At 35.5% G+C, this 23,965-nt stretch overlaps 1 protein-coding gene across 1 annotated transcript; it reads left to right on the top strand.

Annotated features, from left to right (window-relative positions):
- The first annotated feature begins 1,923 nt into the window (after nt 1–1,923).
- Nucleotides 1,924–18,063, top strand: CRISP3 (cysteine rich secretory protein 3). Its single transcript, XM_003923100.3, has 8 exons — nt 1,924–1,980; nt 8,805–8,878; nt 9,681–9,797; nt 10,586–10,673; nt 11,501–11,646; nt 12,103–12,200; nt 14,108–14,196; nt 16,481–18,063. The coding sequence occupies exons 1-8, from the start codon at nt 1,944–1,946 to the stop codon at nt 16,606–16,608; spliced, it is 777 nt and encodes a 258-aa protein (XP_003923149.1). The 5' UTR covers nt 1,924–1,943; the 3' UTR covers nt 16,609–18,063.
- Nucleotides 18,064–23,965: the final 5,902 nt, after the last annotated feature.

The raw sequence follows: 23,965 nt of genomic DNA, 5'->3' as shown, positions 1-23,965 counted from the left end.
AAAAAGAAGATGAGAAAAAAGAAATATTAGTCCTAGGTTTAGCACCTTGATGACAAAAAAAATCTGTGAAACAAACCCCTATGGCACTAGTTTACCTATATGACAGACTTGCACATGTACCCTGAACCTAAAATAAAAGTTTTAAAATTATTTTATTGAAGAGGGAAATTGTCACAGGCTGGCTGATTGTATCAAATAAATATATAAACAGAATTATTTAAAATGGAGAATAAGTCAAGAGATATGATGCTTCTACTCACTTAATACATTGGAATTAATTGTGTATGCAGTATCACTTTTTTTTCATCTTAACTGACTTATCGTTACCAAATATCCAGTATAAGCCTTCATGTACCAGAGACCATTTCTCTTCCAAGTGTAACTGTATAGAAACTGAAAACATGCATTTACAGTTTGGAGGAGTAAATTCAAGAGATCTATTTTACAGCATAGTGATTATAGTTAATGACAGTATATTGCATTCTTGAAAAAAAATGCTACAAGAGTGGATGTTAAATATTCTCAGCACAAAACTGATAACTAAGAGAAGTAATACATTTTCTAATGCACAATGGTACAGAAATTTAGCCCATTTCCACCAGAACATAAATTTTAAGCTTTTAACAATGCTCTGCACTATTAAGTAGAGAAGAGAATGGGCTGTGGATGCTTCTGAGTCTGGCCTTGCCCACAAAATACATTTTGCCATAGAAAGAGGATTGTGTAGAAGATAGTTCCAAGGTGATTTTTTCCAAGTAGCTAATTTGGCTTGTTGAGAGCTTCCACTTCACATGTTCATAAAGCAAACAAATTCTAGGAGTTTATCAGAGACATGGCAGCAAATGGTTAACCATTTTTTAATGGTAAAATCCAACCTGATTTTTCTGAGTTCTCAACTCTCTCATAACAATCATTTAAAAGTATCTAATTCTTGAACTCAAACTTAACTATAATTAAACAATGTGCCTATTGAATAGACATTGATCTGTGAGTATACATTTTGTCACAAAAATCAATAAAGCCAAATGTAAACATGGAAATGAACAGAAATTGTTGAATTATGCATCACACGGTGCAATCTTTATGCCAACATGAGCATGCAGAAAGGCCTGCCAGTGCTATGTATATGCTACTTTTGATTCATGAATTTATGCTTCATTTATACAAATTCAGTATTTAAGGTTATTGTATTTTAGAGGTAGAGAAATCTGAAATTGTTAGTCCACCCCACTTCATTATTGTGCTATGGAAACAAGCCTGGAATGGTTGAAGAATTTCACAAATGAACAGAATCAAATAATGGTTAGGTTAGCATGGAGATCAATATTATATTTAATTTTATACAACCAGAAAATAAAAGTAAATACAGCACATCTTTGAACATAGAAATATCAACAAATTATGGTGTATTTGACAATCAAGTTTTGGAAGCCACTGTGGCCTTGTATTTACAAACATTAAAGATAAAATTATTCTCCAAAACAATAATGTCCAATAGATTATTAATAAACATTTGTGATAGCTGTAAAAAACCATTGTGTTCTCTAGAGTTCATGAAAACTATGAGCTTAATATCAGTCCAACAAATGTAATTCTGACAACTCTGATGATGTGATGATAGCAATTTGGCTAAGAATTTTTAAAGTATTGACAGGCAAAAATATAGATGAATTGTAATATATGAGCTTCAAAGAATAAATGCACAATTACAAATTTTGATATAGCAATTTATTTTTAAAAGTCATTTGAGGAATCACCAAATAATGTCAAAATTATGATTAGAAAACCAGCAATGAAATTTGAGACTATTGGTATGACAAATCCTGTTTCAGGCCTTGTTGATCTAGACTTACTTGCACAACCAGCATGTGCCAAAACAGGAAATAGGTGTTTCATATATACGGCTCTAACCTTTTCTCTCTCCACCTTCCTTCTTTCAGCAGATGAAACAAATACTTCATCCTGCTTTGGAAACCACTGGTAAGTGATACCTCCTTTATTTCAAGGTGAATGTTTTATTAGTTCTGAATATATTACTTTATCATTGACAAGGTGAAAAACACATTATACCTTGTCAGTGATAAAGTGATATATTCAGTATATTTTAACTATGATTTTCCAAAGTCTATGGATAACTTTTACTGAGAGTAATTATCTTAATATGTTTATTTTAAGCTGAGAAGCTAACATATGAAGATTTATTATTCCAAAAAGACTTTTATCCAGTTTGAAATTTAAATAAATTTTTATCTTTCATTCCAAAGTAATATAATTAATTCCCATGTCTATGACTTTTGGAAATAATTATACTGGAATTATTTTTAGTAGAAAACTGAAAAAGTATGAATATATGTATGTGCATACTTTCACATCAGTAACTTTTACCAACATTAAAACATAGAGCTATATGAGAAGACATAGCAGAAGTTTTAAATTGGCCAAAAAAATTATAGCACTGACCTTGAGGTTAAAAAGTATTTTATTAAAGATCATCAACATAAATGCACTGATGAAATGCACTGAGGTCAAAAACAAAAAAAAAAAAAAGACTTTTAGAACTGTTTCAGTCAAAACTCAATCTACTCAGTCATGTTTATGCAGGTAATTTAAATATAATATCTATCATGCATATTTCATCTAAGGAAGCAATTTCCACATACAGCTTCATATTCTGTAGCACATTAGAAGTGATTCTGGAGAATCAAATATTAGGAGACTGCAGAACTACCTAATGACAACATGAAAGGAGTTATTTACCACTAGGAGGAAGATTTTAAAGTAAAATACTTTTCTTCCCTGTAGCTAAGTGCCATCCAGGAAACTCTGAGAGTACTTAACAATAGCCATAGAAGATATGGTGTTGCCACTTCTGCTAGTTAAAACCAAATCTAGAATGTCTGCCTGTAGATTAAGACCTCTGAAAGTGGATCAAAAGAAATTAAATTGATGACAATGACAAGTTTCAAGCCTGAGAATTACTCTACATTGATGAGTTGTGAGGTAAATTGGGGCTTCTGATTTGTAAGAGGCAGGGATGAATTGGGAAGAAGAGTTACAGAATTTGCAAGTAATGTAAATCTGATATTGCTATGAATTTCAGCTGTTATTTATTGAATTCCAAGTAAAAGGGAAGGAATTCATTCTTGAAAAAAAGTGCTTCTCAGGAACTGGCAAGGCAGCTATTCTTGTTTGCATATCTTTATTAATTTCTTGATGAAGTCTAGCAGTTTTGCAAACTTTGCATATTAGCATAGACTGCTTTCTGTATCACAGATACATAATGAGATGAAAGAAAGTGATCAAAATAAAGATTAACTGTTAAATTTTAAGTAAGAAAATACTGTATCAAATACTTTTCTGTGCTGTAACTAGTAAATAAATGTGTCTATACCTATAGGGCACACATTAGACTTACATGTGTTAATACTTTTGACATCTTTTCTAATACACATAATCCTTTAAAATATTTCTATAAGTCTGTACTCCCTCCAATGTGTTTTGTTTTGTTTTGTTTGTTTTGAGACGGAGTCTCACTCTGTCGTCAGGCTAGAGTGCTCACTGCAACCTCTGCCTCCCAGGTTCAAGTGATTCTCCTGCCTCAGCCCATGAGAAGCTGGGACTACAGGTGCACACCACCATGCCCAGCTAATTTTAGTATTTTTACGAGATGGGATTTCACCATGTTGGCCAGGATGATCTCGATCTCCTGACCTTGTGATCAACCCACCTCATCCTTTCAACGTATTGAGATTACAGGCATGAGCCACCACGCCCTGCTCTCTAATGCTTTCTAATGCTGCCTCGTTTGATCTGTCTCTTAAATTTTCTATTCACATCCATCAGTTGATTTATCTGTTCCTACAATGATGTTAAATTTTTGTCAACAAAGGTTTGATGTCTTTCTTAGTAACTAGTATGAAAAGATAACCCAATATATTTTTTTTTTTTTTTTTTTTTTTTTTTTTTTTTTTTTTTTTGAGATCGAGTCTCACTCTGTGAACCAGGCTGGAGTGCAGCAGTGCAATCTCGGCTCACTGCAACCTCCACCTCCCAGTTTCAAATGATCCTTCTGCCTCAGCCTCCCGAGTAGCTAGGATTGTAGGCACACACCACCATGCCCAACTAACTTTTGTATTTTTAGTAGAGACAGGTTTCACCATGTTGCACAGAGTGGTCTTGAACTCCTGAGCTCAGGGAACCAGCCCGCCTTGGCCTCCCAAAGTGCTGTGTGATAGGAGTAAGCCACCACGCTTGGCCAATTCTTCTTGTAAAAGGTTACTTAGTTATTCATCAGCCATTCAACATTTGTATTGGAATTATAATAAATAATTATCAGATATTCTAAGATTGATATCTTTATGTTATCATGTACCTTTTAAAAGCATTACAAAACTCTCAATTTATTCATGTCTTCTACTGTATGCTGTATTAAAGTTTTAATATTTTCTCTAAAAAATATTTTTCAAATTTTTTTGTTTTCCAGATACTTTATAGTTTTTTTAACTGTTATAAGTGTTTTTCAAATCATATATTCTAGTTGAATGTGCCCAGTAATAAAAATGGTATTTTTGTAAGTTGCTAGCACATCTAGCAGAATTGTTGATTTTGGTGTATTCTCTAGATAGATGATCATATCATTTGAAAATAATAATATTACCACTTCTCTTACAAAAGTTAAAATTATATATATATATGCATATATATGTATTTTCTTTTCTTATGGCTTTGATTAGGATCTCTCCAGTATTATGTCAAATAATAGTATTAGTCATTCTTTTCTTGTTCCCAATATTAAATGAAATGCACCTAGAGTTTCTCCAATAACCGTTATATTTGGTATATACATGCAGTATATGCTACTTACCAAATTAATAATCCCTTCAATTTTTTCCTTTTTTAAAAATAACTACATATAGGGGTTGAACTTAATAATGTATTTTGTGTCATATTACATTGCTTTAGTCTGTTAATATGATGAATTTTACCAATGAGCTTTCTAATTTTGAATTATTCTTGCAGTCTTCATATAACTGTATTTGTTCATGATATTTTTAATATATTTTTGAACCTGGTGACTTAATACTTTGTTAGGATTCTTGCAATTCATTTGTGAAGTGGGTTTATGTATTATTTACTATTATTCTTATATGTTTTATGAGTCAATCTTGGAATTATATCCACTCCTCAGATTACATTTCAGGAAAAAGCAGCATTGGGAGGAAGTAGTCAAGCTAATTTGAACCACACAACACTAGGGAATAAGAAGGCGTGACTGTAAGAGCACTGGAGTGTGGTATCACGTATGACCTTATTATCATCAGTTCTTTACACAGGATGGTTCTTATGAGTCCTTGATGCTACTTTGCTGACATATAGCACTAGGACAGGTATTTTTTGTTGCTGCAGAGTTTTGCAATAAAGAGGAATCAATGATTATTTTGAGGCAAAAGTAAGAACTAACAGGCATTACTTTAGACCAACCACTGCTGTTGGATGCAGCACTCTCTTCTACTTCACATTCACCACACAAAACACACACACACACACACACACACACATGCACACACACACACACACACACACATTCATCCATATACACATACTAGAAGTCATGAGAAACTTTATTCTTCTCAGATGTTCTCACTATATTTTCAGTATTTTCTTTGAATCCCCGTTTCCCTCTTGCTTCTATAATTCCTTCAGAGTTAATTTTGGGGTGGCAGCAAGAAGCTTGACTATTTTGATATTCTGCCTGCAATAAATGCTAAAATCTTGCTTTATAAATGGACCATTTGATGAATTCTCCTCTTAGCAACTAAGCAAATTTGTCCTGCTTCATATTTTGCAAATTCTTATTTCCACAAAATGAACTGTTAAGGCCAGATATACCTATAGATATTTTGTTGTCAGTCAATATGCAGTGATATAAGGTCATTTGAGAAAATATATAACACTCTCTTTTTCAAGGTAGTATTTCAGACACACCAGTGGTCCTAACATCAGTGTAAAGAAGGCACAGTATGTTACAGTTTAATTGTATCATATACATTTATGCTTCAGAAAGACACAATTTGCTGTCAATCTGGAATTAGTAGCAAATCATCCCCGTTTGAAATTGAAAATCTTTGAAATCCAGAGATTCGATTTTTCTCTAATCACACTTGAGATAATTATTAATTTCTTTGAAAAAGGGAAACCAAAGTAGGACAGAAAACCACATAAAACGTGGGACTTGGTGACTTACACACGGCAAAAGAAACTCTTTCATGGGAATTGAATTAAGAGAAATCTAATGTTTATTTCCAGGAAATGACAGAAAAATGTATAACTAATACATTTAGAAATTGTCTTCATGAAAATAAATAACAGGAGAAGCATTTTTTTTTTAAAAAATCTTTTTATTACCTTCTATGTGTCCCTACTAAATTGAATTGCAAATAAATCATTTTCCACTTGCACCTGCTATTTATAGTAGTCCCTGGGGAGGAGAGATAGGGATGGAGTGAAATATTACAGTGACCCTCTGTCAACATGACCAGTCTTACAGCTAATGATAGAACTTTATCATGTTTACCTCATCCAAATTATGTACTCCCTGAGCCCTGAATTGTGCTAGATTCTTTCTCATCTCTCTCCAGAAAGCATTGTAATGGATCACTGTAAAAGGAAACAAAATTTTATTCTCCTCTTTTGCACACATGAGAAAATTCAACCATCTTCCACTCTGGGTACTTGAATGATGAGCTCCCATAATGATATACTAGGACACTGAGGGCGAGAACCATGTCTTCTTCACTGATCATATTCAGCAATATTATAACATGTTATCCTGAATAGAGTGTACAAACTTGATCAATGTCTCCTAAAGGAACGAATACCTAATTGTCTTTGACTTACAAATGAAAATAAGGATCTGTTTTTCCTCTTTTGCTCTCAAATTCTGCAGGAGGCCTACTCAAGACCCCATTTCTAAATACAGCATTCTAGGAGTTAAGGCATCAATATATTAATTTACAGGTGGAGGCAGGACAGCATTACGTTATTTTTTAGTGAGTTCTGAAGTCTGTAACATGAGTAGTTCGAAATCTTCTGAAGTTCCAGATCTGCATTCTGGCAGTATCATTTTTTGTGGATTGTTTTTCAGGCTTCAAGTTTATTTATTGATGCATTGGACAAAATAAAACCACAACTGTGTTATCAAAAAGTATATCTCCCCTGCCCCCATTTTCTTGTTTTTCTATTGGAAACATCTTTTAAAAAGTGATACAAGTGGATACTAGCAAAGTTCCATATTTGTGGGGTGATTGTACAGCAATGCTGGGACAGGATGGTTTGTGACACTGACTTTAATAGCATCAAAATGGGTTTTGCAAGTGTATATCAGACTGCATCCCAACACCTAGATTCACAGTGGTCAGGGTGAGGGGCACGGGGACACTAGTTAGGAGAAGGGAAAACTGAATTTAGTGCTGGGGACCAGTTTGGGGTGCAAAGCTCTTCCTTTGGGAGCTTTGTGGGGATTTGGTATTAGATAAGTTTATAGTCTAAGGAAGACCCAGCCCCAGTCCTCAGCTGGGGTTGAGGAGGAATCAGTGAATAACTAAGATGGAAGAGGTTTTTTGTTTGTTCGTTTGTTTGTTTGTTTGTTTGTTTGTTTGTTTTGTAGGATGAGTTACTCTATTAACATTCAGTCCAAAACAGAAAGCTAAGAATCTACCATGCACTATTTACTCTGCTTTTTTCTTTTTCTTTTTTAACTTAACATTGAAACATAAGCTTTTTCTCTGAGTTTACAAAATCACCATAAATGTATAGTGGTTTTTATGTCTAATATACTGCCATATGTGGCTGTATTCTCATTTACTTAGACATTATATCTCCCTATTACTAGGCATGTAATTAATTTACAATGTTTTAACCTTTATTAATGATAATGCAATGAAAATTGTATGCTTAAAACTTTTCCAATATAGTTTATAATTTCAGTAGGATTGTAAGAAGTTGAATTAGTGAGACAAAGGATGTGAACATATTAAGGATATTAATACAGATAGGGTTAGTCATTCTTTAAACATGAGAATCAAATTATTACCTTTTGTTTTAAGATCAAGAGGAAGAATATTGCCTTTTTAAATTTGAGGCATGGTACTAAAGATAAAGTTTTGAGAGGAAAAGTGGATGCTGGCTACATAGCTAAAGTTGAAGAGAGTAGTTTAAAAGTATGAATGAAAAGCATATACTTAGAGGACTTTCTAGGTTTCAAAGAATGGCAAGTGTACAAGTCAGATCCCTGAAGGAAAAGAACTGGTACATGCTAACTTCTAGTTTGAAGAGATGCTAATAAGGATATAGTTGTAAAAGTGTAGAGAGCACATAAGGAAATCAGCAGGGGCTAATGCAATAGTACCCAGTAATAACCACAGTTGGAAACCACTGAATTGGCAGTGTGAAGAATCCACTCTGAGAACGTAAAGAGAGTAGTTACACAGAGAAGACTGCGGAGCTGCGGAAGTAGGAGGTAGAAAGTCCTTAGCATTTACAAGCATATTTCAAAGGCTTCAGTCGGGAATTCTGGTTTGCTCTTTATTGTCCCAGTTGGAGGCATACTTCGAAAGTGAATCTACTATCATTCTGCTGGCTCCATGTGACAAGTTACACTAGTAATGAATGTAACTTCTCCAGTTACATTAGTAATGAATTTGGGATGGAGGTCATTGTGTTCTTTTCCACCCGCATGTTACTCAGCAGTTCATGTACTAATCATTTTAATACAGATCCTTGTTCTATTGGTTTTGTTTTCCCAGCAATGACATTATTTCCCCTGCTACTGTTCCTGGTTGCTGGGCTGCTTCCATCCTTTCCTGCAAATGGAAGTGAGGTATGGTTAAACTCAAAAATCTTCAGAAAAATTCAAGTAACCATGAGGGATAGCAAGTTACTAGATCAATCTTCAAAAGTGAAAAGGACTAGAGTGTCTGGTACATTATAAAGTACTCATTAGTAGCCCAAGGTAATTAACATAATTATGTTTAAAGCTGTGGTGCCCCTAGCCACAAGAAGGTACTGAAGTTCATTAATTAAATGACTTTCCTCTACCCCCCAAATTGCTTTGGAGATCCTTTTTTTAATGTGGTAAAACTATCTTTTGAGTGATCCCATAAAATCTGCTATGCAATACATAAGACTCTCTTACTAGAGTATTGCATGTTACACATGCACTTAGACTGAGCTTAAGCAGATTTTCTAAACACCAGACATCACATCAGGCAGAAATTTCCCCACTAAAGTCTAGGTAAATCCTATACCCTACTCCTTACCACTTCTTTGCTGCAGACTGAGTGTGAATGTCATAATAATTCTTATCATGTACCATTGTCACTATGTTATCACTCATATATCTAGAAAAATCACATTAAGACCTCTCTTAACTCAGAAATTGGTATTTGTGGCTTTTGAGGAGATTTTAGTATCTCACGCCCATATTCCCATTCTGAAAACCTTCATCTAATATCTTCTCATTAAAAAGTCATAGCTTTGGCTGTCATCAACAATGTTTAATAACTAATATTGGCTCAAACACTTTTTTTAAATGGTCTTTAATCCCTCGAACTAACATAGTTACTATTGTGTGCAATTTCCAACAATGTTAAAAAAATAATTCTAATTTTATTTTCCTGAAGGATCCCACTTTTACTGCTTTGTCAACCACCCAAACACAAGTGCAAAGGGAGATTGTCAATAAACACAATGAACTGAGGAAAGCAGTCTCTCCACCTGCCAGCAACATGCTAAAGATGGTAAGAGGTGGTATTGCAAGGAGAGAGTTATGAATCAGCTGTGGAAGGAGGGGGCGGCAGGCAACTAAAATATCTTAATAACTTTGAGGTTTACGAAGTTCTATCTCTATTTTGTTATTTCATTTGAGCTGTGTAATGGGCAGAGCTGAATTTCTTAACTTCTCTTTATAATGGTTGTAAAACGTCAAATTTATAGGGCTCTTAAAATAATGGAGGCAGAATTAAAACCAAATCTTTGGACATACAGTGAAAAGCCATTATGTTTTTCTGCTTACTATCTTATCTGTCCCAATCTAAGATCAGAAAGACCTTTTCCCTTTAAGATAAATGCCATTTAGGGTAAATAACAATCTACGGTTCTGGGCCCAGTACCAAAAGCCACATGCCTTCCAAACATATTCAAATGAGCGGGTGGAAAAAAAAAGAACTGGAAATGAAGTAAGTTAGCTAATTACTTCATTGTTGGAAAACCAATCTTAACAACTCCACGTTTATCAATATTTAGAGTAGGACCATTACTAAAAATCTTTAGGTGTTTCTGTTCTGTCATAAATAATTAGACCATAAACCTAAAATTTTCAATTACTTAGCATAGGCATATTACCTATATTTCTTTGTGGAGCAGAAAAAGGCACATCAAAAATACATTTTTGATTACTATAAAAATCAGAAGAAGCTTGTACAGAAATTTTATGATGACATAAATCAAGCTGTAACCTGATTATAAAGCTTATGCTCCTTTGAGGTTTGAGACAGTAAGTGGTATCTTTTTTCTGTGCTTGTTTCAGAAATGGAACAAAGAGGCAGCAGCAAATGCCCAAAAGTGGGCAAATGGGTGCAGTTACAGACACAGTAACCCAAGTGATCGAAAGACCAGTAAGTAAATTAGCAAATATCGTTGGATAAATGAGCAAGTAAAATAATAAGAAACTGTGTTATGATGTTGCATTAAGAAAAGTTTATAAATAAATCTTGCTTCTAATGCTACCTTTTTTCTAGTTAGAATATCTCTATATGTAGAGATAACTCTGAGAAGCACCATCTGTGTTTATTGTTTTATATAAATTTCCAGGGAGGGTAGATATTAAAGAAAAAAGGCTTCTCCATCTACTCAAAGTTTTGCATGTTGAAACCAGCCTCAAGTATGGTACACATGTGGCTTCTATTCAGCTTATAGCTGATAAGGGTCTTCGGCACCCTCCTTATGTATTAGTCAATATTCATTGGTAATGGGCATTGTAGACAGTATTTAAAAAACAGGGATTCACCAGGCGTGGTGGCTCATGCTTGTAATCTCAGCACTTTGGGAGGCTGAGACAGGTGGATCACAGGATTAGTAGTTCAAGACCAGCCTGGCCAATATGGTGAAACCCCATCTCTACTAAAAAATACAGAAGTTAGCTGGGCGTGGTGGCACATGCCTGTAGTCCCAGCTACTCAGGACACTGAGGCAGGAGAATTGCTAGAACCCAAGAAGCAGAGGTTGCAGTGAGCTGAGATCATGCCATTGCACTCTAGCCAGGGTTACAGAATGAGACTCCATCTCAAAAAACAAACAAACCACCACAACAACAAAAAATAAAAATAAAAAAATAAAAAGAGGAATTCATCATGTGGCGGGGAGGGGGGTGTCTGCGTCTGTGTGTGTATTTTGCCATTGCGTGCTTTATTGCTTTCCTCATGAGTGGTCTGTTCCTTCTTAGGTCTAAAATGTGGTGAGAATCTCTACATGTCAAGTGCACCCAATTCGTGGTCACAAGCAATCCAAAGCTGGTTTGATGAGCGTGATGATTTTGACTTTGGTGTAGGGCCAAAGACTCCCGATGCAGTTGTTGGACATTATACACAGGTAAGGAGAAGAAATGAAAAACCATCACCTTTATAAATACCCTTTTAAAAAAGATTCCCAAATTTTGACTGATTCCAAGTTGAATTTGAGAAAAATTGAAATTTGAAAAATTTCAAGTGAATATAGAATACTCTGGCATTTGGTGAGTATTTCAGCTATGAGCTGTCATTTTTCAATAGTCTTCAGGATCATGGTAGGGAAACATACTCTATGTCTAACAGTCTAAAAAAGGAATGCACATGGAAATGTAATATTTAAAAGTGTTTTCTTTTGATTCAATAATTTCACTAAATGTAGTCATAAGATACATGAAAACAAAATATGTCATTAACATTCTTCTCTGTTTTGTATTTCCTATTATTTGTCTTTTGGCATTTCCTTCTTCTCTAATGTGCTCTCATGTCTTCATTTATAGGTTTATAGGTTGTTTATTGATTGTTTGGTTTGGGTTTATAGGTTGTTTGGTATTCTTCACACCTCGTTGGATGTGGAAGTGCCTATTGTCCCAATCAAAAAGTTCTAAAATACTACTATGTTTGCCACTATTGTCCTCCGTAAGTATATATTTTAGAGTTTACTGACAATGATGCCAAATACAATTTAATATTTTTAAATTATAATACAAAAAGAAACAAAAAAGCATATTTTAGTAAAAGTGAAGGAGATTAATCTTTAGAAAGATTTTGAAGTTGAAGCACATTCAACCAACTTCTCAGAAAGATAAAGTTTTCAGTTCCATTTCCAAGTATTATTGAACAGTATTTTCTCATGCCTAAAATAATTTGTCTCCTCTCTCAATTGCCTTTTCCTATGCTCATGGTTACTTCATGAGTACATGGAGTATGTAGTTGTCTAAATATAATTTTATCAGTTTCTGCTAAGTTCACACACAAGAAAGTGTGAGGAATGACACATTTTGGTAATGTCAGTCATTTCTGCTCACATACTCTTACTCATGCTTATCAGAAAATTTCACATTATACCATTAAGAAATGATTAAACCTAGGACCTCCAAGACTTTTCAAGGACCTGTAATATATTTCAAAGATCCAAGAAAAGATAATTTCTCAAATCTTTGCTTCTTAGATTTTATCCCAAAAAATCTTTCATGGAACCATTCATTAAGCTCTTAATTTCTTAATAATCTTGGGTTTCCTGCAGGAAGTCCACTGATTTCTCAAGCAATATATTTGATCTACTCACATACACACAAAAAAAATCTGTGGATATGTTGAAGATATATTCACAACATGTCTATTAGCTTTAATTTCCTTTTAATATTTGAAATTATTCACCACTAGTGGGAGGGGTTTTCTTCAAACTCAGCTTTCTACATGACTTATTTTGAGGCTTTAGGTCTCCCAAGTGATGTAGGACTCCAATTTGAGAAATATGACCTATGAGGTCATTTTTCAGCAAAGAGTTATCACTGTTAATGCAGAAAATTGAAAGACCCTAGGAGACCGCCTCCAAATGCCTGGTCATGAGAGGAGAGCATCTGGAGTCAGCATTTAAAGTGAGAGTTGGAATTAGTATTGAGGGAAAGCAGGGAAAAGAGAACTTTCAGAACATTTTTATAACTATTTCACATTTTTTTTTACGTGCTCACACACCCACAGCTATATTCTGTGATGGAAGGCTGAGATTCCACTACATTGCCTTGGACATTAACCTACTTAGTGCAATTGAGACTGTAACTTTCTTGTATGTTCAGATGATAATTTATGAATAGCAAAATAATCATCAATGAGGTACAGACTAGTCACTGTAGGACAAACTCACCCTGGATTCTGGTGTTAATTAAATCTTTTTTCCCCTAACATTCCCATTCTTGGCAAACATAAACATCTCATACACACCACCTTTAGATGTTCCCAAACCTTCCCAAGCACAATACCATTTCACAAACATACAGCAAAAACCATGTGAAAATCCTCCCACCACCTGAAAGCCAAATTTATGCTGAAACTGTACTTATCCGATTTCATATTATAGAAATTGTTACTTTTTATTTTTAATTATAAGTTATATTTAACATTAAATGTTATTTTCCATATTGCATCCTTCTGTGCTTCAGGAACTTTTCTTATTTCTCTAGGGGATATGTTTTATCCCTAGCAAGCACCTTGTGGTACATCATCTTATCAATTTGACCAAGTCTATTGGGAGATAAAGTGTGTTGCCATGTTGAAATATACTGTGAAAACTTTAGACTTTAGTTATATTATTTCAGTTGCTCAGGTTGAGAGATTATGATCAGGAAAGTGAATGAATGTGTGAATTATTCCCTTGACTTGCATTATTGTCTGAATATATTCTGAGAATATTAAATTTTTAATTATTTGACATAATTAAAAACATTTAATAAATACCCATGTATACTTGGCAGCTGATATTAACTTTGGAACATAAACTAAATAGAAAACTGAAAAATATTGACATTTTTAATTTCAAATTTCAGTGGTAATTGGGCTAACAGACTAAATGTCCCTTATGAGCAAGGATCACCTTGTGCCAGTTGCCCAGGTTATTGTGACGACGGACTATGCAGTAAGTTTCAAGTGATTAACTTGATAGTGAAATACAATGATCTGACATTTCTTCTATGAATTGCAAAATCTGAAGGCAAACAACTTAAGCAACGCCTTCATGCAAAGAACAACAACAAAATGTCTGGCTCTGTTACCCAGGCTGGAGTGCAGTAACACCGTGTCAGATCACTGAAGCCTCTACCTCCGGGCCTCAAGTGATTCTTATCCCTCAACCTCTTGAGTAGCTGGGACTATAGGTGCATGCCACCACACCTGTCTAATTTTTGTACTATTTGTAGAGATGGGATTTCACCATATTGGCCACACTGGTCTTGAACTCCTGGCCTCAAGCAATCTGCCCATCTCAACCACCCAAAAGTGCTAAGATTACAGGTGTGAGCCATTACGCCCAGCCTTACAGAGTGTTTTTAAGTGAAATTTTTACACTGTTCAGAATCTATGTGTTATTCGCAATGTAAAATTTGGTCTGTTACTATATGTAACCTGATGAAACACCTACTGTACATGTTATATATTGGCATATATTAAAATGTGCCTGTGGAAATAATGTATTATAATTAAATATGAAGTTTCTTCTCATCAAAGTTAATATCATTATTTGAAATGTAGCATTTTTAAAAAAAGGAAAACAAATATACATCTAAGTGTATGAGACCAAAGAATATGGTTCAATCCAGACAGGGACTCCAAATACTGCAATTTATCATATGCTAAAGAATTTATCATACTAACTTCCTCATTTTTGCCATAGTGTAGTTAGAATAATCAAGTTTAATATAATAATCGCTTGTGCTTCTGCTTGCTAATAATTTATATACATTTTAAAGTCAAAATTAAATAAGTACGTATTAGCTCACAGAATCCTCAAAAACATTTTAGCAAAAAGGAATAAAATAAATATATATCACATACGATTCATTTTATGATTTTATAAATAAAAGTATGAGTTGATATTTTGTTTAACTAGTATGTGTTATTAAAGTTATTGACAGTGCAGATGACTCATCCATTGAGATTTTTACCTTTCAAATGAATTCACCTAATTGTAAGTTTCTTCTGACTGAATTGTATAGCTATAATTCAAATTGTTGATAATACCAAAGCTATAAATCAACTAAAGAAGGAAAAGCCAAAAATTTCCAGCACTACCGAATGCTGCTTTCTAAGAAGCTTTAAATTTAAAATTTATCCTATTGGTAATTGGATGTGAGTCAATTGAAAGATTTTAAACAGAAGAATGATAAGATCTGAGCTGTGTTTTCTAAAGAGCTCCCAACAGCAATGGGAAGAAACAATTGGATGAAAGCCAGCTGGGAGACTATTAGAAAAACACTCCACCAAAAACAAATGGATACTTTTACTGCATTAGGGCAAAAATGAGTGAAAAAATAATAGACAGGTATGAAAAATAGGAAGAAAGGAGACTAGTCAGTTTTTGTTACCTGGTCTTGTTGAGTGTTAATTTAAAAAAAGAAAGAAAGAAAGAAAGAAACAATTTCCAGTTGATTCCTGGCTCCTGGCTTGAATTGTTTAATAGTTGGGGGTGCCATTTCTCTTAAACTATGTGAATCAAGTGAAGGGTTGTTGGGAAACAACAAAGAAATATCAAGGGGATAGACAGGATGATGGATTTAGTTTGAGATTTGTTGAGTTTGTAGGACATCTAAGTAGACATGTCCAATAATCATAAACACATTCTCTCCACCTTTTATATTTTACATTTACATCTTTCTATAATAATTACTTAAACCTGAGAGAAAGACTGGTGGCATTAGAGTGCAGAACAACTGTGTCCAGTATAACTTACTACAGTGCTGGAGATGTTCAATATTCTCACTCTCATGTAAAGTAGCCCTTAAACACATGGGCTACTGAACACTTGATATAACTGGTGTTGCTGTGGAAAGACCTGAAATTTTAATTTTATTTAATTGTAATTAATTTAAGTTTAAACAACCACATGACAAATATCTACTCTTTTGCATAGTGCAGTTCTAGAGGAATTCATTTAAATTGATTTTATTCTGCTCACTTGTTGAGTGAGGAAAATATGTCAGTTCATCTTAGAAACATTTCCAAAAGCTCAAAATTAAAAGGGAATAAGTGTTTTTATCTAAAAGACCTTAACATATCCTTCAAAATATAAAATGGTTATTTTGGTGTAGTAATAACAACTTGTTTGCCCGATTCTCTACTCTCCATTCATACGGAATGTATTGCTTGTGTTGCTGCTATGGAAAAAAAATACAATGAAGTGACTAATTTATTTGTTTTTATTCCAGCCAATGTTTGCAAGTATGAAGATCTCTACAGTAACTGTGCAAGTTTGAAGGCCACATTAACCTGTAAACATCAATTGGTCAGGGACAGTTGCAAGGCCTCCTGCAATTGTACAAACAGCATTTATTAAATACGTATTACACACCAAGTAGGGCTACGTGGAGAGGAGTCAGATTATCTACTTAGATTTGACATCTACTCAGATTCAACATATACTTGCTGAGAAATTGTAGGCATGTTTGATACACATTTGATTCTACATGTTTTTCTTCTGGATCTGCTTTTTATTCTACAAAAATCTCTGTCATACATAGAGTTAAAAAAAGTAACAACATCTATAACAACTTTGGATTTTTTTATATATAAACTTTGTAATTTAAATTTACTGAATTTAATGAAGATGAGGATTTTGGAAGTTGTATTCTCATACAACTAAGTTCACTAAAATCCTGGACTGAAAGTGAGAATTATGTTCCCAGAAGAAAATTTACAAAAAGAACAGAATATAATTTTCACATGGATCCTGGGCTGTTGTTGCCTTTCATAGCTCCACTGTATAGCTAAGCACCTTCAAAGAAGTGTTCTCATATGCTGTCTTAATTCCTTTCACATATTCACCCTTCTTTCCAATCATCTGTCTGGCATTCTCACAACTGAGTGGAAACTGTTTTTCCTAAAACAACCCTGACTTTTATTTTGCCAAAATCAATACAATCCTTTGGTTTTTTTATCTGCATAAATTTTACAGAATATGATCACACCTTCATTTTTAAACCTCTCTTCTCTGTGACAAACCTTCCTTTAAAAATAATTCAAAATAATACAGATAAATACCCTCCACTCGAGTAGGTGGAACTCAGATCCTCCCTTGTGAGCCTTCACTAAACTTGATGACTCACTTCCAAAGAGTAGAGTGTGGAAAGGAAAACATAGTAACTTTACAGCGGAGAAAAATGGCAAATGCCGACTTCACCAAGTGATCAACATTAACGTCACCAGTGACGCCATGTGGATTTGTTCTATGTAATCTTTCTAAAAATTCATAATCCTAACATAATAAGTTAAAACATCCAGCAAACTCAAATTGAAAGATATTCTACAAAATATCCCTGAGGTATTTTAGACTATTCCTCAAAACTGTAAAAATCATCAAAAATAAGGAAATCCTGAGAAACAGTCACAGACCACATGAGACTAAGGAGACGTGTGAGCCAAATGCAATGTTCCTTCTTGGATCAGATCCTGGAGCAGTAAAAGATCAGTAATAATAATAAAAAAAAAAATGACGAAGTCTGAATAGAATCTGGAGTATTTTTAACAATAGTATTGATTTCTTAATCTTGAACAATATAGCAGGGTAATGTAACATGATGACATTAGAGAAACTGAAACAGGGCAAGGGCTATCTGGGAATTCTCTGTACTCTTACCAACTTTTCAATAAATCTAAGAAAACAATGCAAAATAAAAAGTATTTTGAAAAAAATACAAGAACTTTTTTTTCTTGACTCCATGACACATCATAGCTTTCCATCAGGGCATCTAGTTATTCTCTCCTAGACTTTACTCTTAACCTTCAGTTCCTTTATCCCAGTGCTACGTGTTTGATTTTGTCATCTTTTCATGGACCTTTCAGGTAATACCAGTGATTTGGCTGTCTTATCAGATTGACATGTTTACCCAGTATCAAACTTCAATAAAAATTTTAAGGATCTAAGTAGTTATGAGGCAAAGGAAAACAGGGAATTGCAAGACCAGTAGTGCAGTTCCGAGATGCTATTTTGGCTGCATCTCTTAATTTCTTAAGCAATAAGCTTCCTAATTAGTCTTCATTCAAAACCTTTCAATAGGCTTCAGAAGTAATTAGTATAATATTCACGATCTTAAACTGATCTGCAAGAAGTTGAATAATCTTTTTTTATATTTCCCTCTCCAAGCTCACTTTATTCCACCCTCCCTCGTTTCCTCTGCTCGAGTAAGATGAGCCCATTAAATTCTCTCAGATTCTTCACAATCATTCTTACCTTATGGTGTTCGTGTTTGCTATCAGCTCTGCTTGGAACAGTGATCACTGTATTATTCACTAGAATTGCTACTTCACATTAAACATCATTTCATCAAGAGATTCATTTGAGCACATAATGTAGAGAAGCTTCCCCCATTTTCTCTCAGAGTTCTCTATATTTCCTCTTATAGTAATTATCACAATGTGTAATAATTCCTGTGCTCAACAAATATTTATTGAAAACACTTTTGTCTTGGGTATTCAGTTAGGCACTTTGAAATAGAATAATTAGCAAGACAGACCAAATTCCAAATGTCATGAAGTTCACGCTCTAGCAGCAGAAAGAGAAAGAAAACTATCTTGCAAATAAACACTTAATACAACATCAGGAAATAACAAACGCTATGATCTAAAGTTGGAAAGAGGAGAATAATGGGGATAAGCTGAGAGGAGAAAACATTAATTTAAATAAGATTATCAGGTAAATGATCTCTAAAGTGCTAAATACTATTTGGAGCTTTGAATTTATCCTGTTAGTAATGAGCAACCAAATGTAAGATTTTAAACAGAAGAGTGACAAAATCTCAATTGTGTTTTATGGAACAGGAACACAATACAAGCGAGAGAGCCAACAACAGATAATTTGATGGAGACTTTCAGGCAAGAACAGTAAGTACAATGTTACTGAGGTAGGAATAAACTTGGCATATTTGATTAAAAGCAAGAAGTCCTTAATAGCTGAAGTAGAGGGAGCATGGTAAATAAAATATTAAAAAGAGGTAAGAAAGTTAGGCAGGTATCTGGTTATATGGTGCCCTCTAGGGTAGGTAAAGTACTGTGGTATTATTATAATTAAGATGGCAAACCATCACAGTATATTAAAGAGGAGAGTGATATTATTAGATGTATATTGTGAGAGGACAAGAATGGAAGCAAGAAATCAGTTAAGGGACTATTTCCTAGAAAAGGGACTAAGTTAAATTATACTAGATTATAAATATATATGTATATATATATAGGTAAGATACCATATTAATAAAATAAAGATATAATATGATCATCTCAAAAGATGCAAAAAATGCACTTGAAAAGATTCAACATCATTTAACGAAAACTATTTTCAGAAAACTATGAAAAGAAGATAACTTTCTCATTCTAACATACAGCAGCTACAAAATCAATCCCTGAGCGAATCTTATACTTAAAAGTGAATGACTGAATTTTTTTTCTTTTAATTACTTCTTTGAAAAGACAATTGCATCACTTTTCATCTGAAAGCCAAAATCAGGAATAAGGCAAGATGTCTGTTTATACCACTTTTGTTCTGTAAACCAAAAAGTATCACAGACAAGTGTCAATCAATTTAAAAAGTTTATTTTGCCAAGGTTAAGGACATGCCTATGACACAGCCTCAGGAGGTCCTGATGACATATGCCCAAGGTGGCAGGGCTACAGCTTGCTTTTATACATTTTAAGGAGATATAATACATCAATCAATACATGTAAGATTTAAATTGGTTCAATCTGAAAGGGCAGGACAACTCGAAGCAAGAGGGCTTCCAGATCATAGGCTGATTTCAGCATAATTTGATTGGCAATTAGCTGAAAGAGTTATTATCAGAAGAAAGGAATGTCTGGGTTACACTGGGGTTTGTGGGGACCTAGGTTTATCATGTAGATGAAGCCCTCAAGTGGCAGGCTTTAGAGAGAACAGACTGTAAATGCTTCTTATCAGACTTTAGGTCTGTGTTGATGTTAATGCTAGAGTTATATGAGGCACGTCCAACCCCCACTTTCCACCATGGCCTGATACAGTCATTTAGGTAAAACTTCAGAGTGCCCTGCCCAAGGAGAGAATCCATTCAGATGATTACGGAGAACCACTGGTTTACAGTTCACTTTTTAAGTTGTAGCCAATGCAATAAGTAAAGGAAAATAAAGGTATAGAGATTTTTAAAAAGGCAGAAATTGCCTGAATTTGAAAATCAAAATGATCTTGTTGTAGAAAATCTGAAGGAAAGCTACTAGAACTAGTAAGTTTAGCAAGGTCAGGTGACTAAAAGGAGGGAGGATATTGTACCAGTAGAGGAACAGAATAAGAATTACAGCGAAATTCCTATTAGAAACCATGCAAGCCATGCAAGGAAAAAAAATAAAAAGAGTAGAGTGAAATAGCATGTTGAAAGAAAAAAAAAATCAAGACAATGATGAAGAGGAACATAGTTTTGACTGATGTATACCAGAGGAGGGGGCAGCAAATATGATTGGAAGTGATTTAAAGATTTGTGAGAGAGAACATGGCAGGACTCTGTATATTTAACTCTTATTCTATTTCAAGAGCCAGACATCGCTCATCACTTGTTGATGAGATCTACAATGATGGTGATTTACAGCTGCAGCTAAACATGAGAAATGATTTCTCTGAAGCCTTATGCTACATATGTGGGCATTATCTCAATAAGAGCCTTCTGACTCAAATAGCTTTCATTGCACAGAAAACAATATCCATCAAAACAAGTGTATATATCTTTGCATAGGCATAAAATATAGCTGGAACTGTTCCAGCAGTGAATCCTTATAGGTCCACAGCAACCTCAATTCTTGCCTCCTCAGAATAAATAATTTGACCAATGGGGCATAAGGCAGAAAGAGAGACCAAGGCAAGTTTTAGAACAGGAATGTAAATTTATTCAAAATCTTTAAAGCAAGAATGAAAGGAAGTAAAACAAACTTGGAAGAAGGCTAAGCAGGCAACTTGAGAGATCAAGTGCATGGTGTTGTCAGAGCTATGTGAATCAGAGGAACTCCATCTTAAATATGGGCTATATAAAATGATGAGACTGAGACGGGGCTGAATTCCCAAGTGGCTAAGACATTTCGAGTCACAGAATGAGACAGCAGGTCAGCACAAGATACAGATGATAAAGACTTTGTTCATCAGGTTGCAGTGAAAAAGTCAGCTAAAACCCACCAAAACCAAGATGGTGACAAGAGTGACCTCTGGTTGTCCTCACTGCTACACTCCCACCTGGCCACAAATGCCATAGCAATGTCAGAAACTTACCCTATATGGTCTCAAAAGAGGAGACATGAATAATCCACCCCTGGTTTAGCATATAACCAAGAAATAACCATAAACATGGGCAACCAGCAGCCCTCCTGGCTGCCCCGCCTATGCAGTAGCTATTCTTCATTCCTTTACTTTCCTGGTAAACTTGCTTTTACTCACTCTGTGAACTCACCCTGAATTCTTTCTTGTACGAGATCCAAGAACCCTCTGTTGGAGTCTGGATAAAGACCCCTTTCCTGTAACATCTTTCCAGTGACCATGAAGGGAAGACACTGAGGAGACTCCCAGTCCAAAGAAAATAGGCCACAGCTCTGATTGGCTGACTTTGGGTAAGGGGGAGGTGCCTATACCTAGGTAAAGAATGGGATTAGATGAGAGGCCCAATTTAGAAGAGTTAGAGGCTCTCCTAAGACAGAGTAGGTTAAAAGGTTTCTCTTAATAAAAGTAGGAATGCCTGACTGAACTTGGGTTCAAGGCCCAACTTAGGAAGGTTAGAGTCCTTCCTAAGATTTAGGGGGTTAGAGGCCACCCTCCATAAAGTCCCTTTTGGCTGAAAATGGGTTTGGCACTACAAAATGTTAAACACTATTCTCTTTGGATTGATCCACCTTGTACTCTTTGCTTACGGCTGTGGGTGACAGAATTAGGCATGTAAAGGATCATGGGACATGGGGAGCTTTTTCCTCCCTAAAAGGGGAAAGTTGATTGCCAATAGGAGTAATGGAAATGATCCCTTCTCAACTGACAAGCAGTCCCCTGAACTTTTGATTCAATGCTAGCTGCAATGGGCAGGTCTTTCTCTGGCTTCCCTGAGGGCCTCACCTCCCCATTCTGCTGAAAGTAATGCCTTTCTCCCTTCCCTTTCTTTTCTCTCTCTGCAAATTGGTTGAATGAATGGTAAAAGTCAGTGTTTATTTTCTCCGTAAGGATTTAATTAATGGGAAAAAGGATTTGTGAGACTAGTCTTAAACTGTAATAAATCTGGTGTGCTTTGTGTGTCTTTTTGTATTGTTCTATCTTAAAAGAATGGTACCTTAGGATAGAATATGGGCCTAGCACTCCCATAAGCCCACTGTTCAAGATGCCCAACAAACTGGTTATTTACAAACTTTGCTTCAAGTCCTTAAAAAAAAAAAAAAAAAAATGAGGTTTCTGTTTTGTTTTGTATGTTCTTGGGAGCTTGACCTCATAACCACGTGATGGTACTTTCTATTGGTTTCCGCCATCCCAATGGCAGCCCAGGTTCTAGGTCATAAGCTCCTTTTCACTTTGAAAACAACTGTGAATAGAAGAAAATGCACCGATTACTCATCGGCCTTCTTAAAGAAGCAGCATGTCTTTAACCAACGCATCTTCTCACTCATAAGTGGGTGCTAAACAATGAGAACCAGTGCTTGATACACGTGCTAAACTTGAAGCCAGGAGCCTTGGGTCAGGAGTATTTTCTTAAGAGTTGTTCCTGTTACTCTTCATGAATTTTCTCACCACAAAACTGTTGCCAACGGGGGAAGAGGGACAAGAACAGGAAGTGTTTAGGAGCCAGCCTGAAACTAACAACCTGATCTGTGTAACCCGGCGCGCGCTGTTCGCACGACACTGGCAGCAAACATATTGCAAACTTAAGCACCTGTGACTCCCAATTCGCTCTTTAAACTGAACTACGTTAATTCCGGCGTTCTTGTCTGAATACGAACGCCTCCTTTTTCGAGCCACCCCCTGGGCATTCCTAATCCTTATATGACCTCCCTCCTCCTCCTAGCATGGCCCAGGCACGCGAACAGACATTTTCTTTCCTCATCAACTGGTGGTAATGAGAAAAAGAGAACTCCGTGTTTCACAAGGGAAAAAGTGTAGCATTCTCTCCGTGGTGGGGGCGGGGAGGCGGTGGGAGGAGCCCACGTAGGCGGGCAGCAGCCATGAAGGCATAAAGCCCAGTGACGTCGCCCACACGTGGCGCCTGGAAAGAGCACAGTCGCGGTGAGAGGGGCGCACCGCAGCCAGCTCCGCCCTGGTCCGACTGCAGGAAGGTCTGTGCTCTGGGGCCAGGGGAACTGAGAGACCCAGATTAGAGACTAGAAATGGCCAGGGGCAGGGAGGTGGGGTGAAGCACAGGGGAGAGAACCGTCGTTGAGGTGAGGGGGCTTCAGATCTGCCTTTGAGCCTCTTCAGGCACCTGGAGGGCACAAAGCTGATGTAGGGCAGACCGAGAGTTCACTTTTGTTGCTTAGCATCGACCCACCAAAACTTTCAACATGCTTCTCTATGTTTAGACTGTTGAAACTCTTTACCTACCTTAAAAGATAAACCATTCTGAGTACACAAGACCCACTAAATCATAATAGAAGCCTGAAGCCATTTCTAAATATGGCTTTTTAAGAAGTCAAATTAAGACACTTAGTTTCTAATTCATGTT

Source organism: Saimiri boliviensis, chromosome 4 (assembly GCF_048565385.1).
Source record: "Saimiri boliviensis isolate mSaiBol1 chromosome 4, mSaiBol1.pri, whole genome shotgun sequence".
Classification (NCBI taxonomy): Eukaryota; Metazoa; Chordata; class Mammalia; order Primates; family Cebidae; genus Saimiri; species Saimiri boliviensis.
This window is presented reverse-complemented; position numbering and strand designations above follow the sequence as displayed.

What these genes read in the sequence shown, in the direction of transcription:
- CRISP3 (XM_003923100.3), top strand. Translation starts at nt 1,944, where the DNA reads ATGAAACAAATACTTCATCCTGCTTTGGAAACCACTG. An exon ending in TTCCTGCAAATGGAAGTGAG is followed by an intron (nt 8,879 to 9,680) that starts GTATGGTTAAAC and finishes ATTTTCCTGAAG; the next exon opens with GATCCCACTTTTACTGCTTT. An exon ending in TTGTTGGACATTATACACAG is followed by an intron (nt 11,647 to 12,102) that starts GTAAGGAGAAGA and finishes TTGGGTTTATAG; the next exon opens with GTTGTTTGGTATTCTTCACA.